This window comes from Monodon monoceros, unplaced genomic scaffold, assembly GCF_005190385.1.
Source record: "Monodon monoceros isolate NGI ecotype Baffin Bay Population unplaced genomic scaffold, NGI_Narwhal_1 Super_Scaffold_18, whole genome shotgun sequence".
NCBI lineage: Eukaryota > Metazoa > Chordata > Mammalia > Artiodactyla > Monodontidae > Monodon > Monodon monoceros.
This window is the reverse complement of record NW_021703774.1, coordinates 69,112,301-69,129,436: the sequence shown is the minus strand read 5'-3', so window position 1 is coordinate 69,129,436 and position 17,136 is coordinate 69,112,301. Positions and strand designations below refer to the sequence as shown.

General features: G+C 57.1%; 2 protein-coding genes across 9 annotated transcripts in view; both read right to left on the bottom strand.

The window, feature by feature from the left end:
- Positions 1 to 66: 66 nt before the first annotated feature.
- Positions 67 to 5,150, bottom strand: PAQR6 (progestin and adipoQ receptor family member 6). 4 transcript variants are annotated; one of them, XM_029229038.1, is made up of 8 exons: positions 4,930 to 5,056; positions 3,412 to 3,487; positions 2,842 to 2,969; positions 2,504 to 2,709; positions 2,255 to 2,381; positions 1,765 to 1,861; positions 1,419 to 1,569; positions 67 to 1,081 (listed from the first exon to the last, which is right to left on the bottom strand). In XM_029229038.1, the coding sequence occupies exons 2-8, from the start codon at positions 3,460 to 3,462 to the stop codon at positions 807 to 809; spliced, it is 1,035 nt and encodes a 344-aa protein (XP_029084871.1). In that variant the 5' UTR covers positions 3,463 to 3,487; positions 4,930 to 5,056; the 3' UTR covers positions 67 to 806. The 4 variants fall into 4 exon arrangements, with proteins under 4 accessions (XP_029084871.1, XP_029084873.1, XP_029084870.1 ...); XM_029229040.1 differs by lacking the exon at positions 3,412 to 3,487 and having other exon boundaries at positions 93 to 1,081; positions 4,930 to 5,125; XM_029229037.1 differs by lacking the exons at positions 2,255 to 2,381; positions 3,412 to 3,487 and having other exon boundaries at positions 93 to 1,081; positions 4,930 to 5,150.
- Positions 5,151 to 6,090: 940 nt separating this feature from the next.
- The window catches only part of SMG5 (SMG5 nonsense mediated mRNA decay factor), a 32,929-nt gene continuing 21,883 nt past the window's right edge, over positions 6,091 to 17,136 (bottom strand). For 4 of the 5 annotated variants that reach the window (XM_029228746.1, XM_029228745.1, XM_029228747.1 and 1 more), the window contains 10 exons: positions 16,702 to 16,877; positions 15,485 to 15,560; positions 14,613 to 14,788; positions 13,446 to 13,604; positions 10,292 to 10,351; positions 9,731 to 9,890; positions 9,218 to 9,308; positions 8,295 to 8,369; positions 7,723 to 7,861; positions 6,098 to 7,543 (listed from right to left, as the gene is read on the bottom strand). In XM_029228746.1, the coding sequence (XP_029084579.1) occupies positions 7,460 to 7,543; positions 7,723 to 7,861; positions 8,295 to 8,369; positions 9,218 to 9,308; positions 9,731 to 9,890; positions 10,292 to 10,351; positions 13,446 to 13,604; positions 14,613 to 14,788; positions 15,485 to 15,560; positions 16,702 to 16,877 (1,196 nt within the window). In that variant the 3' untranslated portion in view covers positions 6,098 to 7,459. Of the gene's footprint in view, positions 7,544 to 7,722; positions 7,862 to 8,294; positions 8,370 to 9,217; positions 9,309 to 9,730; positions 9,891 to 10,291; positions 10,352 to 13,445; positions 13,605 to 14,612; positions 14,789 to 15,484; positions 15,561 to 16,701; positions 16,878 to 17,136 lie in introns of all 5 variants that reach the window. The other variant, XM_029228744.1, reaches the window with a different exon arrangement.

Below are 17,136 nucleotides of genomic sequence, written 5' to 3'. Positions count from 1 at the left end.
CTTTGTCCATCTATGGAGTGTGAGGAGGAGGTATTGGGAGGATGGGGAGTGGAGAGGAGGTTTTACCTTTTTCAGTCCCAGAAAGTGCTTCCCAAAATCTGTTGTTGAGTTATTTATTTATCCCTGCCTCAGTCCAGAAGCATTGAAGGTGGCTTCCTAAAGTCTAAATAGGGTTCTCCTCTCTAGCCCAGCACCCTCCCCCACCTCAACCCACTGCCCCATCCGTGACACACCCAAATAGACCAGATCCCAAAGGCCTGGACGCCTGGAGTACACGGCTGTGACCAGGACAGACAGCCTCATCGCCATAGGCAAAGAGCTTCCGGTAGATGGTACTGCCTGGTTTGGGGGTGGGGGCAGTAGCGGGCCTCCTGGCCTGGTTAATAAGCATTCAGGATGGGCCTGGGTTAGTCATGTTAGTTCTTGCCTGGGCTGAGCAGAAACTCCAGGAGCACCAGAGATGGGACCAGATGAAAGGGCCCAACACCTCCCCATCCCAGCCTTCGATGGCAGGTGGGGCAGCTCCAGCCTGGACACACGCACCTCCCCTCTCAGACCCTCAGCACTTCCCCCAGCCCCATCAAGAGCACCCTCCTGACCCTCCTACTCTCTACCAGCCTCCCAGCCCCTCTCCTCTCCTCTGCCTTCTGATCTCCACACTCTCTCCTCAGCCACTCCTCTTGGTTCCAGGCTCAGAAGTGCCCCCGTCTTAGCAGGCCTGGGTCTGGGCTCCTCCCCAGCACGGGGTGGGGGGGGCGGTGCGCCTGGCCTCTGCTTCCCTCCAGGGCAGGCTCAGAGCTGGGGCCTCACTGTAGTTTGGCCTTTGTATTCCTCTCCAGCGGGCCACCCTGCAGCAGGGGGCACGTACTGGGAGCCCGAAATAGGGAAGCTGTGAAAGCAGCAATGATGAGCAGGTTCCCGGCCACTGCCAAGCCCAGTGTGGCCACTGTGCCCGCCAGGCCCAGCGGCGGTTCCTGCATGGCCAGCCAGGCTCGGCGAGATCCCATATCAGCCAGCACCGCCTCCAGCTGGAAGTGTGTGCCCAGCACTGCACAGATGTGGAATAGCTGGTGGCTGTGGCCTGTGGGGAGGATGGGCAGGTAAGGGCACATACCCCATCCCCAGGGCTGCCCCAACTCATCCTGTGACCCATGGTGAGCACCACATCCTCTGGGCCTGCTACTCCCCTAAAACTGGGAATAAGAAACCCAATTCCCAGAGTTATTGGCAAGAGTGAGTGAGCTGCTGTGCACAGAGCCCCTGGCCTACAGGCTGCTGGTTTTGTTGTTATCTGAGGACTGGGGCTGGGCCTGGACCCTGAGGGCCCTGCCAGGAATACTCTCCTTTACTCAGTTCACTCTGTGCTCTGGGGAGCTGTCTCCCCATCCCCTCCTGGGCCAGGCCAGGTCTGCTCTCACCGATGTAATCAAAGCGTCCTGGTGCTAGCCGCTCAGGCAGGTGGGAGGCAAAGAGGAAGCCAGTGAGCAACGCGCAGAAGAGGTGGTAGCCGTGGCTGGTGCTCAGTGCCTCCTGCCCACAGCTGTGGCCCCTGCCCCAGCACAGTCCGAGCTGGCAAAGGAAAAGCAAGGTTGACGGGGAGGGGCTTTGGGGGTGTCTGGGGTCTGGTGAGGATGAGGAGGGGGAGGGCACAGCTGGACTGGGTGCTGGGCTAGGAGGGTGGGCAGCAGGGCTGAGTCAGGGATCGAGGGGGCAGGGCTGGGGGTGGGCACTGTGAGGGTCAGGACAGGAAAGCAGGAGCCTTACCCGATAGAAGAGCGGGAGGTTGTCGAACAGAAAGGGATAGGTGAAGGCAGCCGTGCGGAGGATCTTACTGAGCGCAGGGCTTTCTAGCTCGGGGAACCTGGGAGGCGGGAGTGAAAGGCTGGTCACCATCCTTATGCTGGGGTGGGGGTCAGAGGAGGGCAGGGGACCTTTGGCCAAGATGGAATGTCAGTGTAGCTTAGTGGCTATGAAAGCCCTTAGGCCACATGACTTCTCTGTGAGTGACGACAGCTGTTAGACGGGGATAGACACCTGCCTCTTAGGTGGCTGTGAGAGTTAGAGACAGCGCAGGGATGGTGCTGGTGCACAGGGTCTGGGCACAGGAAGTCCTCAGTAAACGGTCCCATTGTTACCAATGTTGTTCAAGAGCAGTGAAACGCAGGCACACCCCAGTGGTCCTGGGTGTCCAGGTGTTTGTGGGTGCTCTGTCCTGTCCCTCCGCCTTCCCCTTCACCACTGGCCGAGAACCCACCGGGAGTAGCAGGAGAGGCCGGTGCACAGGAAAGAATTGAGTGCGGCGGCGGGTACAAATAGCTGGTGCAGGCGGCTGTGCAGCCAGGAGGCCGGCATGGAGTAGGCGGCATAGGGGAAGGCGCAGCCTGGCGGGGCGGGGGAGGGGAGCTGAGGCCCCGCCCCGAAGACCCCCGCGCCACACCCCCGCCCCGCCCCGGAACGCCCCCGCCCCCCTGCCCACCGCCCCAGCCTCTGCCGCGGGGCTCACCCAGGCTGTAGAGGCTGAGCGCGCCGTAGTCCAGGAAGTAGCAGATGTGACGCGCGCGGGGTGACATGGAGCTGAAGGTGTGCGCGCAGCACGACGCAAACGGGTAGAGGCAGGCGGGCAGCAGGAAGACGAGCAGCGGCCAGTGGTAGGGCTCCGACCGGAAGCCCTGGCCTCCCGCCAGCGCCAGGAGGCGCCACAGGAAGTACCTGCGGCAGGCACGTGCTCAGGCCACCGGACCCCCAGCGACTCCCAGTGCAGCCCGCGGGCCCGGACGGTCCCGGTCCGCCTGAGTACCCCCTTGAGCTCGAGGCCCAAGCCTGGGACAGAGCCTCCCTCACCAGGTGGGCAGGAAGTGAGTCCAGATGTTGACGGTCTCGTTGGTCATCTGGAAGGAGCTGAGGACACAGTCCAAGGCCGAGCTGGTGGGGCGGCGGTAGCCAGACATGATACCATCTTCCCAGAACACCTGGGGTTGTGGGGGGCAGGGGAGGAGAGGAGTCACTGTGTCCCACCCTTTCTCTCCAAGGGACTCCACTGTGTCCCACCCTTTCTCTGGAAGCAGGGTGGAAGGGAATGGGCTGGAGATCACAATGGCCCCAAAGTCAAACTAAATCCAACCCCATCTCACCACAGTTTCCAGTACCCAGAGAGCAGGTGAGAAACAGAAGAGGCAGAGTAAGGGGACAAGATAGGATGGACACAGGGTGCTCTGAGGAAGCCGACTCTGGATAAAAGAGTGTTCTGGGCTCTAGGGAGCAGGTCACAAGCCTGTTCCTTAGAGAGCAGAAGAGTCCCACACTGAAACGGCAGGGATAAGAGCCTAGAGCAGGGACTTCTGCACTTGCAAAAAGAGAAGAAACTTTGCCCCAGCCAGTCCCCTGAGAAGTAGGAGTTGGTGAATCCCTCACCCTGGGGACCTGGTGGACGCGAAGGAGTTGGGGCAGCTTGAGACTGAGCATGGTGGCCCGGCACCTCCACGTTGACCTAGAGACAAAGGGCGGGGGGGGGGGGAATTAGGTATCTGCCCCCATCCACAGGTCCCTTTTCGCCCAGGTCCAGGCTGAACCTGGCTGGTCACTGAGTCCCAGGGTAGGCTGTGTACACGGGCATGCATGCGGGTAGTAGCTGGCCACCAAGCTGCTTCCTTCAGGCCAGGGGAGGCCCAGCTTCCCCAGTGGTCATAACCCCAACCCCTCCCCAGCCTAGCCTGGGGACTATTTAGTTCCCCCATTGAGAGGGGCTGGTCAGCCTCGACTCAGCAAGGAGCGGAGGGTCCTCCTCAGCCAGAAGGCTGCCTCAGTAACCCTGGACCCTGGAGCCAGGTCCCCAACCCCCGGTTTTTGTCTCAGAAGAACCCTGACTTACGGAGGACAGCACAGAGAGAGCCTAAGTACACACCACCACCGCCATCGCCAGCACCAGAAAGCCCCTTGGCTCACAGTGCCTGGGCTGAGCACAGAAAACTTAGGGTGCTCAGGGAGAATTCTTGGAGAGGCCAGATGCCTACCGGTGGAACAAGGAATTAGGAGGATGCCTGGCTCTTCTCTGAAGACTACACTTGTGCCCCGGGGGGGCATTTGGGGTCCCTGCCCCACCTGAGCCCCGGCCCCTCAGCCTCAGACCTGTGTGCTGCCTCCGGGTGGCCGCAGCTTTGCTGCCCGCCTGCCCGCCTCTCAGGCCGCCTCTCCCAGGCACATTCCTTGGCACAAGTGGATGGGCTGGGCCACCAGGGCGGGTGGAGCTGCCCCAGGAGGAGGGAGAACAGGACACTCCTCCCACCTCTCCAGGCCAAAACTTTCCAGCCCCGCCCCGTGCCTCTTCCTGTCATCGCTTTGCCTACTCTCTGTGTGCATGTTTGCTCCGCACACACTCTGGGCCCTCACACCGCCAGCCTGAACCCCAAGCCTCCGTTCCTGCCTTTCAACATTTTGGGGGCCCTCTGCCCTTGAGCTGGGTGCTGGGGACCCTGCTGGGCACAAGGCCGACCTGGTCCCTAGTCCCTGCACCCTGGCTGAGATTTGATAGATGACCCTGGGAATTCCCTGGCGGTCCAGTGGTTAGGACTCTGTGCTTTCACTGCCGAGGGCCTGGGTTTGATCCCGGGTCGGGGAGCTAAGATCCCGCTACCACAAGCCTCGGGGCGCAGCCAAAAAACAAAAAGAAACTAAGATGACCCCTCCCGGAAGTGGGATGGGGGTATTCTGACCTATCCTGAGTGCGGCCCAAGCTGCCTGGGGGAAGGGTGGACCAGGAAGATGCTGGCGTCTAGCTCCCCTCAGGGTCCCTTCCCTCAGCACTGGGGTTCAGAGGTCTCTGAAGTAGAGTTTGCGCTGTAGCCATGGAAATGGGGGAGGGGCCGGCCGGAGCAGGCGAGCGGCCTCTAGTTCCCCAGAACGGGCGTCTTGGCCCCAGGTGAGCTTCCTTACCCAGAGTTTGATGGGCGCTCCTAAGCTGGTGGGTCGGCAGGCCCCGGGCTCCACGGGTGGAGTCCCTGGCTCTTGCCAGCCGGGCCAATGGGAGGGAGAAGAGAGTGGCGGGCAGGCGGGCCAGGCCTGGGCGGGGAGTGGGAGACAAAGGGGAGCCAGAGAACAATCCCAGCCTTGTCCAGCCTCCAGAGAGCAGTGCGGGGTGGCCCAGCCCCATTAGCAGGCAGCTCACTCGGGCTCCAGCGCACAGCCAACCCCTACAGCTTGACCCCACCCCACTGAGAGCGGACTGGCCGGAAGAGGCCAGGGCCCTAGCCAGGATGCAGCCAGGGTGGTGCAGAGCGCCCCCCTCAGACCAGGCTGCCCCACGGCTCCAGGGTTCCAGGCTCTCCCAGGAGCTGAGAGTGGCTCTCTGCCTCAAGCTGGGCAGAGGCATCCAAACCCTGAATATGAATTCTCCGAAACCTCTTCTCACTGTGCTTCGCTGCCTCTCAGCGCCTGGTGCTGGGCAGAATCCAGAGCAAATGCATTTGGTAAAATGTTGGTTCAACCTCGAGGGGTTCACCAAGCTTCTCCACTCCCCAGACGCACTTGAGGTGTCAGTCCTTGCGGAGGGATGGGGTTGAAGACTCAGAGGCTGGTTTCAAGGTTCACCCTCACCTCTCCATTGAGGAAGTTTCTCCCTGATTCAGAGGACCCAGCTGAAAACCGCAAACCACCCCCAGGGAGCAATGTAGCCTTCAAAATAGTTGACCCTTGAACATAGGTTTGAACTGCGTTTATATGCAGCTTTCTTTCACTAAATATGTACTCAGTACTACACGGTCCCCAGTTGGTTGAATCATGGATGTGGAACTGCAGATACAGAGGGCAGACTGTAAAATCAAGTGCAGATTTTTGCTTGCATAGGGGTCAGCGCCCTAAAACCTCATATTGCTCAGGATCATCTGTATATTGTTTTCACCTATCACCCTTGTGAAGGCAGCAGCTCAGTTCAATGAACTTCACATCTATCAAAACCATCTCTGGAGTTTGTGCTCCAACTGCTGGTTACTTGCTTCAACTGGGCCACCTCAAAGAAACCTTTCCAAACTGCCATTTCAGTACGTAATCTCCCATGTCCCAATAAAATTGTACAGAAAGGCACCAGGAGACAAGGAGTGGACTTCTGGGGGTCTTTATTAAGTGATGCTTTAGTCTCAGCCTCTGCCAGGGACTGGAAGTGGGGGTGATCCCACTCCCCCCAGGTTGTCCCAGACTTGCTGTCTTAGAGGAAGGAGGCAGGCAGCCAGTTCTCCTCCGAGAACAGTCTGGGAAGCTAGGCTAGTGCTGGGGCGGGGAACAGCAGAGCTGAGATCCCCGACCCTCAACCCCCAGCCCGAGCTGTATGTGCAGCCCGAGCGGGAGGGGCCGAGGCAATCCTGGCCAAAGCCTCCCACACTCAGCCCCACTCTTGCTGCTCCACTCACTGCCCTGAGCTATTCGTGATCTCTGCTCTCACATTCACCTCAACACTCCAGAAGCTAGCCCCATGCTCAGCTCCTCCAGGCCTTTAGTCCCGGGGAAGGACAAAAGTAGGGAAGCCCATCAGGTCAGAGGGTCCCTGGGCGGGCAGCTTCAAGGGGCCTCTCCTTTCTGCTGTCCATCCGAACACAGGCCCCTCCCTAGATAGTAAGGGGGGTTGTGGCCTCAAACTTCACCCCTCTCTCCTCTTACTGGCATCCCACTCTGTCCCAGCACAGCAGCCCAGAGCACAAAGCGCAGTGACCATGGGGCTGGCGGGCACAGAAGCCCTCATTGGCATATAGGCCAGACTGCCTGCAGCCGTTGTGGGCCTGCTCCCTGCCCTGGAAGCTAGACGAAGGGAGACAGAAAACAGAAGTGGGGCAATGGGTGTGCATCCCCTGCAGCAGGAGGAGGGGATCTAAGCCCTGCCCTGCTACTGGTGCAGGCAGCTCCAGGCCCCTCTTCCTTAAGAGTCCCCAAGGCTCCAGAGCTGCCCAGCCCCTGCAAAGGGAGATGAGAGGGGGATGGGTGGTCCTCAAGGAGAGGAAGGGTCTGCAGAGAACCACCCAGACACCTGGTGTTACCCAACTCTACCCCCAGGCCCAGAGGGCCCAAACTCCTGGCACCAACCACCCTGCGTCTTGGGTGAGGAAGAAGGGCCCCTTCTGCTGTCCCTTCCCCTCAGAGGTCCAGGAACCACTCCAACGAAACGCAGACACCCGTGCCTGCCACCTGCCCCTGGGGAAAGCAGGGGAGCTGAGGCAGGAAGGCTGGCTAGGGGCCCACAGGCCTCTCCTGCTCCAAGCACTTTCCTTGCTTTCCTGACGTCGTCTTGGCAACAGGGGGACCCCGCCCTCCCAGCTGGCTCCTGGGCCCTCCCTGCAGCCTGTGTGCAGCTGGGCTTCCTTCCTGTGTGCGTGCGTGAGTCTGCGTGTGGTGGGGTGACTACAGGTGGTGGTCCTGGCTGCCAGGGAGGGCAGGAGAGATCTGGAGTCAGCCCCGCTGCAGGGCCTGGGGGTCGGTCTCAACCAATCTCCTTCCACTGCTTGTAGAAGTCCAGAACATTCTTGATGTCCACACTGGCATGTGCAGCGGCCTGCAAGGCTGCCTGTAGAATTGGGGGGAGGACAAATGGAGGAGGGCCTGACCTCCCAAACTCTGGGACAAGTCGTTGAGGGGCTGGGGAAGGGGTGATGGAAGAGGAAAAGGGCAGCTGTCTGGTCTGAGGGAGTCGACACCGGTACCTCTTCCCCATTCCACACTGCCAAACATCACCCCATGACCCACCTGCATAGGGCCTGAGAGCGTGCTGGGGTTGTCCAGTGGAAGGCCTGTGATGATGGTCACCATGCCACTCGGGTCCTCCTCACCTGCCCCCTGGGCCAGAGTCAGCTGTTTGCAGCTGTCCAGGATCTTATAGAGCGTCCTGGTGGGAGCAGGGGGAAGGCGGGCCAAGCCCCAGCATTAGCACAGCCTGAACACCAGATCTCCAAGGCACAGGGGAAGCTGGGGGTGAGGAGGGCACCAGGAGAGAGCGAGAGAAACCAGGCAGCCCAGAGGAGAGGGTCCTGGAAGCTGGCCCCAGAGGACATGCTACAGGGACTGGGCAAAGGTTCAATGAGTGAGGAAGCTGAGCCCAAGGATCTCAGGGCCACGGGGGCTCAGATGCTGGAGCAACTTCTCACTCCATCTAAGGTGAGACCTGCAGGAGGCCTCTGGCAGAATAAGCCTGGCCCCGCGCTGGTCCTGCTGCCTGTTACGGAATTCTCCGGCCCCGTCCCTCTGTCCTGGGGAGTGCCCACAGACGAGCAAGGTAGGCAGCCTATCTGAGGTTCTAGGGGTGGGGGCTGAAATTTTACCAGGCATCTGCATCCTGCCTCTTCAGCTTATGCCGCTCAAGGCTCTTCCCCACCTCTTTCTGGCAGCGAATGTACCTGCAAAGGAGACGAGAGAGTGTAGGTTGGGGGCAGGGGAGAGGGAGGGCACCTCATACAAAGCAGCCCATTGTGGCGCAGCGGACCCAGTTTTATCGGGGGGGGGGGCGCGTCTCCCACATCACAGGTCTGTTTGGAGTCGTTCTGAAGGGGCCTCCTGGCTGCTGAGCCCAGCTTGCCTCTCCTCCTGATAACATCAATTCTCTGGTTCCTCCCTGGGGAGGAGCTGGGAGGGGAGAAGCAGCCGATGCTTTTCAAGTCAGTGCTTCTGGAGACAAGGTCCAAACAAGCAGGCTTTGTGCAGCTTTCTGACCAGGCAAGGGCAAATGCAGAGGAGGGGTGGGCCAGCCAGCAGAGAGCAGGGAGCTTTCTCCCTATTCCCTACACCCAGTGTCTAGTCCTTTTCTGGCCCCAAAGGCCAGAAGGACGGGCCTGTGCTGGGCTGAGCACCTATACACTGCCATCTGTCCCCCCAGCCCCATGGGAAGCCCCTGGGCAGCCCCGATGAAGGCACTCCCACCTTGGTCAACCTGATCACCTAAAGCAGGAGAACCTCCTGCAAAGGAGTCCATAGGTTGGAGATGGGGGCTTGTTCCCCTCTGCCCGGTCACAGTGATCTCATGTTTGCCCCAGAGGTAGATGGACAGCAGGTCACTGTTCCCCAACAGGGCTCCTAGCTCCTCCAATCGCTGTCTATTTCAGCACCTAAGACCCTGACTTCTAATTATGTCTTCGGCCTCCCTCCCCAGGCAGTGAGCCAACTGTGACCAGGGTCCACGTGTCTTACACGAGGAACACACGCATTTGTTGTCTGTGCTCAGCAGAGGTCCAGCCAGGCCTGCACTCACCTGTTCCCTTTTTTAAACTCTGCCTCCAGGTATCGGATCCCATCCCGGGCCCCGGGGTGTTCCTTCTTCAGCAAATCCAGGCCATCGATCACTGGCGGGCAAGATGGGGGGTGGGGGAACGACAAAACAGATGAGCTCAGGCTGTCGTGACACGGGGCTCTGCAGAAGCATCCGCACTCACTCCAGGACGCACTGCAGGAAAAGGGGCCGTAGCTCCTACAGGAATCCTGAAGCTCTTCCAGACACTGACCTTCTGCCAACAATGTATGTTGGCAACTTACCAACTGCTTTCACTTAGATTTTCTCATCTGTTTCTCCCAACCATCTTGTGAGTCAGGGTTTAACAGGGATTGCCATGCCCACTTCGCAGATGAAATGACTGAAGTTCAGAGAGGCAGCAGGACTTGACCAAGGCCACTGTGTGTAAACTGGGCCCCAAGTAAGGGTCTCTCAATCCCAAGCCAGATTCTCTTTTAGCCACACTCTCTGCTCCCACCTCTCCAATATAGTTACCTGTCCTTGGGATGATGACAATGAAGCGGCCACTGGTGGCCAGCTGGCGGATGACAGGGAGGTGGTGGCAAAGGGCTTGGGTGTCGGGGACGAGGTAGGGAGACATTGCTGACTGGGCCTTGGGCTGCTGCAGGCTCCCTTCCAGCTGAGAGACCTCGAGCTGTTGAGAGAAGGCAGAGTGGGTGGAGCTGCATGCAGCCTGGGCAGGGGAAGAATGGTACTCAAGGTGGCTCTTATGGGGCTCCTCCTGCTGCCAATGGGAAGAAGGGACCCCTTCGACGAATGGCCTCATAGGAAAAGTAGACAGAAACAAGTGGTAAAGGAAAGAGGAAGAGAAAGAGAAAGAAAAGAGACAGAAGTGAAGGCAGAAGGGAGCACAAAAGCTCAGTGACAAGTCAGCAGTTGGAAGGCAGTCTAGGAGGCTGGGAGGGTAGCCAGGGCAAGGTGGAGAGCCACAGCAGGCAGAACAGGGGCTGAAGCTGGAGGGTTGAGGACGTGCCAGGGGGCTTCAGGCAATAACCAGATCAAGAGCAGAAGGAGTATGGGGCCCCAACTTCTTACCTGAAGCCGTAGCTGGGCCATGTCTCTCATTAGCCTGTTCCGCCGAGCTTCCTCCTGTGCCTACAAGGGGAAAATACCGGGTGCTAAGCTTGGGACAAGAAGCTGGGGGAATGAATATTCCTTTCTCCAGTGATCAAGAAGACCAAAAGGGATTCCTGGGGTCTGAAATAGGTACGGCCTCATATAAAGTCAGCTCTCTATCACTCCTGCTAAGCGAGGGGAAGGGAGGCGTGGGAGAAAAAATATCCCTCCTGTGTAATCTGAACACATTTCATTAGCAGCCCACAGAAGCTCACGCCTCCCAGGGAGAGAGGGAGGGGATGGCACCTGTCTGTGTCTCAGGGTTCCACCTCTGCTCCTCTCAATCTGTCCTCCCTCCCAGGGGATACCATCCATGCACCCCTTCGCTTTCTATCATCATCCACTTGCCAACTTCTTCCCAAAGCTGCAGCTTCAGCCCAGACCTGACCACTCGTGAGTTCCACACGTACATACCCAAATGCCTGCTTCTCAGAACCTGCTTCTCATCCTCTAGTGCACCCCAGCTTGCTAAGTAAACCCCCACCTGCCAAGTCAGAAAGCTAGCTAGCTTTGACTTTTCCCTCTCTTTCAGCCCCAGAAGCTATCAGCCTCCCAGTCCTGTCAACTGTACCTCCTAAAAAATCATTCACATCCCTCTGCATCCCTCCATCTTCAACACGCAACCCCGGTCTAAGCCAGTACCTCCCACCTTGACTATTATAACCACCTTCTTTTTGGTCTCTGCCTCCAGCCCAACTCATTTTCTCTGCCTGCAACCAAGGCGATCTTTCAAAAACCATCTGCTGTCCACCATGGCCCTGACTAAAAGTCCTGTGATGGTTTTCCTCTGTCTTCTAGATGAAGTCCAAATTCCTTAGTACGGTCTAAAGATGGGGACTTATTCTAAAAGACATGGGGAGCCACTGAAAGCTCTTTGACGAGCACACTGGCATCATCAGAGTGATGCTTTAAAATATTAGTCTGGAATGCACACTCTCGTCCTAATCATAGGAAGACACCAGACAAGGCCAAGTGAGGGGCGTCCACAAAACAACTGAACGCTACTCCTCAGAACTGCCAAGACTATAGAAGACAAGGGAAGGGACTTCCCTGGTGACGCGCTGGTTAAGACTCTGGGCTCCCAATGCAGGGGGCACGGGTTCGATCCCTGGTCAGGGAACTAGATCCCACACGCATCCCACAACTAAGGAGCTCGCCTGACTCAACTAAGATCCGGTGCAACCAAATAAATAAATAAATATTAAAAAAAAAAAAAAAAGACATGGAAAGACTGAGGAGACATTAAAACAATCAAATGTAATGTGGGATTCTGGAAAAGAAAATAGACATTTACAGGAAAACTAGTGAAATCTGAATAAAGTCTGTAGTTAACAGGATTGTACCAATCCTAACTTCTTAGTTTTGATAATTATACTATGGTTATGAAGTGTCCACCTCTTACCCGCCTGTGGAGTGTCCCCTTCGAGAAACTCTGGTAGAGAAAGCAAAGAAGGGAGGCAGAAGACCAGACCCATCGGGAAAGAGGGGTCCCTAAACCAGGCAGACACTAGAGCCCAGAGAGTAGGAGCAGCGCCCCGCCTGGCTTGCAGAGAAGCTAAGCTCCCACAGCAGCTTAGAACAAGGACAAGAGCCTGGTCTTTCCAATTCCAGAGCCCTGGCTCTGCCACTGATACCTCCTCCTTTGTCATTCTGAGCTTCCTTGTCTATAAAATGAGGCTGCAAGCACCCACCTCACAGGGCTGTTACAGAGTTAAATGAGATGTCACATGCAAAGCAGCTTTGCACATGGAAAACTCTCGATAAATGATGGGAGATGGCAATATGACAAGGACCACGCTGCTGCCGCCAGGGGATAAACCCCTTGGGGTGGAAACGTGACTCAGGCAGAGCAGGAGGCAGTCCCAGCAGGCAGTGTGGCCTGAGTCCACCGTGGCCTGTGGTGTCTAGCACCACACCAGAGGGGCTTTCAAGTATTCCGTGCCCCCAGGAGGAGTCTTCGGGAGGTTTAGGCCAGAGGAAATGCCTGCAAACTCTAACATTTTTTGAAGCTGTGTGACTTCCCCATAATTATTTTTGTAACCCCCTGTGTTTTCCCCTATGCAACAGCAATGAAAGCCTTAACACAAAAGGTTAGTTTTTAACAAAACGTGCTTGCTTTTAAGGCAGCAAGGAGAGGGGTTTCTGGGGAGACTGTGCCCCTTCCCATCCGCAGGAAGGGGGTACTCAGAGGTCGGGGAGCCTGGGGCTGGGGAAAGGAAGAACATGGGGGAGGAGACTGGCTTGAGATGAAGAAGAACCCCTGGGCTTGCCAAGACACGTGGGCCGTGCTTCCCGCGCCAGACACCACCCCCCCAAATGTACTGGTGCCACTTAGCTTGGGGAGGACAACACGCCCAGGGTTGTGCAGGCCCCACTGAAGAACCCACAGTGTTGCTCACAAAGTATTAGCCTCACAAGAGAAAGGCCTGTCTTGTTTGCTGCTGTAACCCTCATGCCTAGGATACTGATGGGTCTGGCATAGAGCAGATTCTCAGTAAATATTTGTGGAATGAATGACTGACTGGAAAAGAGGTAACACAGGCCACCTCCTACTCTTTGAGGCTTCTGTGGGATGGAAGGGTCCTGCATGGTGTCTGATGCCGGGATCCCTCCATTCCTCAGTCTTCATCCCTCGAAAAGGAAAGGGAAAGGAGCATTTTGCTGAGCACACATACTCCACAGCACACGCTCCATAATGGAAAGTGCAAAGTGCCTGCCATTCTCTATCATTGCACAGTCACAGCAACCCCATAAAGCTGATTCAACTATTCCTGTGTAACCGATGAGGAAACAGACTTAGCAAGGTTAAGTGGCTTGCTCAATTCAGACTAGGAGGTGACAGAGATGGCCCTCAATCCCCAGTGAGTCTACATACAGGCCGGTGCCAGGCTGCCTCTGCTCAAAGCAACTCTCACTCCCTATCAGCCCTCAGTTCCCTCCCCAGGCTCAGTCTCCCCGGCCCCAACGACCAGGTTCTTCAGTCGAGGGCCACCAGTGTGTCTAAGCCTCTGACCCTGGCTTTCTCAGTGAGCCCACGGGAGCAGAGCAGACAGGGAGGGGAGGCCTGACTCACCATGCGGAACTGGGCCTGGGCCTGCTGCAGCAGGCTCTCCTGCTCAGACTGGGCGATGCTGACGAAGATGCCGACCTCTGGGTTGAACTGCAGGATGCTGCCTTGCAGGCGGGCAACGAAGTGGCCAAAGCTGCGGATGCAGCAGATGCGCACGACCGTCTGTGAGGAGACATGGGAGGCGGCCCGGCTGAGCAGGGCCCTCCAGGCCCACTGGCCCCCGCTCCTCCCCTCCGCCGTCCCTGCCAGCCCAACCAACTCAGCAACACGGGCTCCCTCGTAAGGCCTGTGGTCTGTGGGGTGGAAAAGAGGAGTGCCGAGGCCCAGGGCCTCTAGCTAACGGAAAAGGAGTGGGCAAGTAGGGCGAGGAGACTCCCAGAAGGACTAGAGAAGCAGGACTCAGGGCTGAGAAGAAAGAGACAAGGGCATGGGCTGGGAGTGATGAGACCTGGGTTCTTATGCCATCTTTCTCTGGGTCTCAGATCCTAACGTGTAAAATGAAAGGACAAACTAGATCACCATTTCCAACTTATGTTTTTGGTCAGCAAAACCCTTCTTTCCCCATCAAACAAAAATCTTATCTAGAATGCTAAAATATAAAACAGACTATCAAGCCAAGCTGGAGAAGGAGGAACCACAACGCGGGGGTGGGGGTGGGGGTGGGGTGTGTGTGTGTTGGGGACAGGGGCTGGGACGCCTGTCCACTTGGCTTCCCTTTGCTGCCCCAAGACGGCCCATGTGGTGACACAGATTCAAGGGTGAAAGTCACTGGGCTAAATGGGTAGCACATTCCCTTCCAGCTCCAACTTTCTGTTTGCTGGTCAGCTTAGAGGAGGCTGGGCTCAGAAAAGAAAAGAGACCAACAGAGATTTCAAAGCCCTAATAATTTACTTGTTTTGTCCTCTCCAAAAAGTGGAGAAAGGGGAAGGAGGCTTGTTCTACAAAGGGAGACACTACCAACAGCAAGCCTGTGGAAGGACATCCTGCCAAGGAGGAAAGGAAGTCCAAATGGTTCACCGAGTGAAAAAGGACTCACAGCTGCAGCCCCAGGGACATGCTCCCTGTCTGGATGGAAGGGGTGCCTGCCCGTCCCCTCCAGCCCTGAGCCCCTGCTTTGCTACTGAGTCTGATGAACAACAGAGCTTGTGGCGTGAGAAATGATATCCTCACCTCCTCTGAGGTGCTGAGCAAGAGCCGATCCGTGTCAAAGTTAAAGCGTCTGTGGGCAGCCCGGAGGGGAGGCAGGTTGCGAAGTGCCATGTCCTCTGGGAGCAGCAAGCTAGACGGGAGGTCAGGCAGTTCACAACCTTCAAGAAGATCCTGGACCTCAGGACACAGGACCAGGCCTGGGGAGAAAGAGGACACATGAGACCACCTGCCCTATGGGAGCCCCCAGTCAGAGGGACACAGCCCTTCCTCAGAGGCTGTGAGACAGGACATACTCCTCGGACACAAAATGGGGAGAGATGGGGGGGGAGGAAAGGAGAGATGGGTACACAGGGCCGTCAGGCAGAGCTTTAGGAGACCAGAGCTGGGAGGGTTAGAGCACCGCTCAGACTGGGATGGCCCCCTGACAGAGGGACAATTACACTAGGATGGATGTGAGAGGAGGAGCTCTGGAAGAAGGAATGGACTGCCCTTGGGTGAGTCCAGAGGTAGGAGAAGGTGATTTCCAGCTGGAAGGTGGCAGGAGGGGATGACCCAGACAGATGGGCTCTGAAGGTCAAGGTCAATTCTCAATGAGGAAGGCAGCGGTGCCACACCAGCGACTGGGGCTGGCTCACAGGCTCCCCTCACTCTGCTCTTGCCACTCCACTGCCTTCCCCAGGGAGCACACTCCCTGGTGGACCAGGCCACCTCCCCACGTTGGGGCAGGAAACCAGAGAGGCCCAGACCACAATGACTGCTGTGTGTTAGGGAGGCTAGGCAGTGAATCCCATTAACCTCCTTACCCTAAGGACCAGGTTACCAGGGAGGGGGAGGCGGGCTTTGTGGGACCAGTGAGGGAGAGAGAGGGAGGACAGTGCCAGGGACTCACTCACCAGACTCTTGGAGTTCGCCAGCAGCTGGCAACAGATTAAGCAACACAGAGAGGCGGTTCCACAGACTTTGAGAGCTCTTGAGGGAGAGAGAGAAGAGGAAGCCTTCAGCTGGGGCAGTGCTGGAGGCTGGCAGTGAACAAGAAAAGCACTATATCTGAGGGGTCTGGGGCTATGGTCACAGGCCTAGAAGCGTTTGAGAGAAAAATTAACAAAAGAGGCCAAGCGGGGGCTCACGGAGGACTTGGAAAACAGGGAGAATGAAGAAGGGGACCATGAAGCCTCACTGAACTTCATCAACCGCTGAAGGCTTGAAACCACAGGAGAAACTCTCTGGATCTCGGTAGTGGAAAAAGCTAGCGCGTTGGAGGAAGCTTCTCCCTGTCTAGCACAAACTTTTCCTTTCAGCCCTCCACGTGTGCACACTGGGCCACCGCTCTGGGGATATGACCGTCTTCACCACACCACCCTCGATGGCTAACAATGACTAACTAGCTGTCATCAGGCACAAGCACATGCCCAAGGCGCCTGGCCCTGACCTAAACCCCCTCATCTAGGGAAGAGGGCGGCCTGCAGAGAAAAGGGTCTTCCACAGCAGGCAGGTGTGCTACTGCAATAAGGGAACACTGAAGAAAAGCCTCAGGGCACCGGAGGCTCAAGATTAAGACTCTGAACCTGAGAAAGGAAGGAAAAGGTCACAACCACGCCAGCCAGTCTCCATGGCAGCCCGCTTCTGACACCACTCACTCCAGCTACAGGACTCTCTTTAAGCCGTTTCCCTGCTCACAACACCTGCACCTTGTCTGAACATCCTGTCACTTCCCAGTCTCATCTCTCTTGTCACTACTCAGTGCTCTCTCCTTTCTCTGGACTCCGGTGTTTACCTATCAAGGTTAGCCCTTGAACACATACTGTCACAGACGTTACTCATAATGGCAGGCATTATGCCTGGCGTTGGGGACACAAAGCAGAATAAGCAGTGCTATTTTCCCAGTCCACAAAATTTGTATCCCAGCCCAGGCCACAGACTCTTTGAGGGCAAAGGTCATGCCTAATCCTTGCCCTGTAAAAAGCATAAGGAGCCAGCACAGAGCAGGTGCTTGACAATAACTTTTGTCTTGACCAGCCCACCTGAGGGGATTCCCACACCCCATCCTGGCTGGCGTCCTCCCCTTACACCTTGGGACCTGACGGAGAGCAGTGGGAGTGGAGTGACGCACCTGCGCACACACAATGATGAGGTCGGGGTTAGTCCGTAGCCAGTCCAGGAAGACTTTCACAGCAGGAAGCAGGCCTTCGGCCATCAGGACTTGCAGCTTCTCCTGGATGCTGCGCTCATTCCGGCAGGAGCGCCCACTAGACTCACTTCCCTCCGACTCAGAGCCCTCTTCAGAGGCTGGGGGTGGGTGACAGAGAACCAGGATGAGCGACTAGTAGGCACATGGCAACAGGCTTCAGCTCTGTGCGGGGAGCATGCCCCAACCTGCTTGGACTCTTCTGAAGAATTCTGATGTGAGAAGGGAGGACTCAGCCTCCTGCCTAACTTTTCTAGGCTCACTAACTAGTTGCTTTTAAGCCAAGAGCCTGGTGCCTTTTAAAATACGAGCTAAGGGGCTTCCCTGGTGGTGCAGTGGTTAAGAATCTGCCTGCCAACG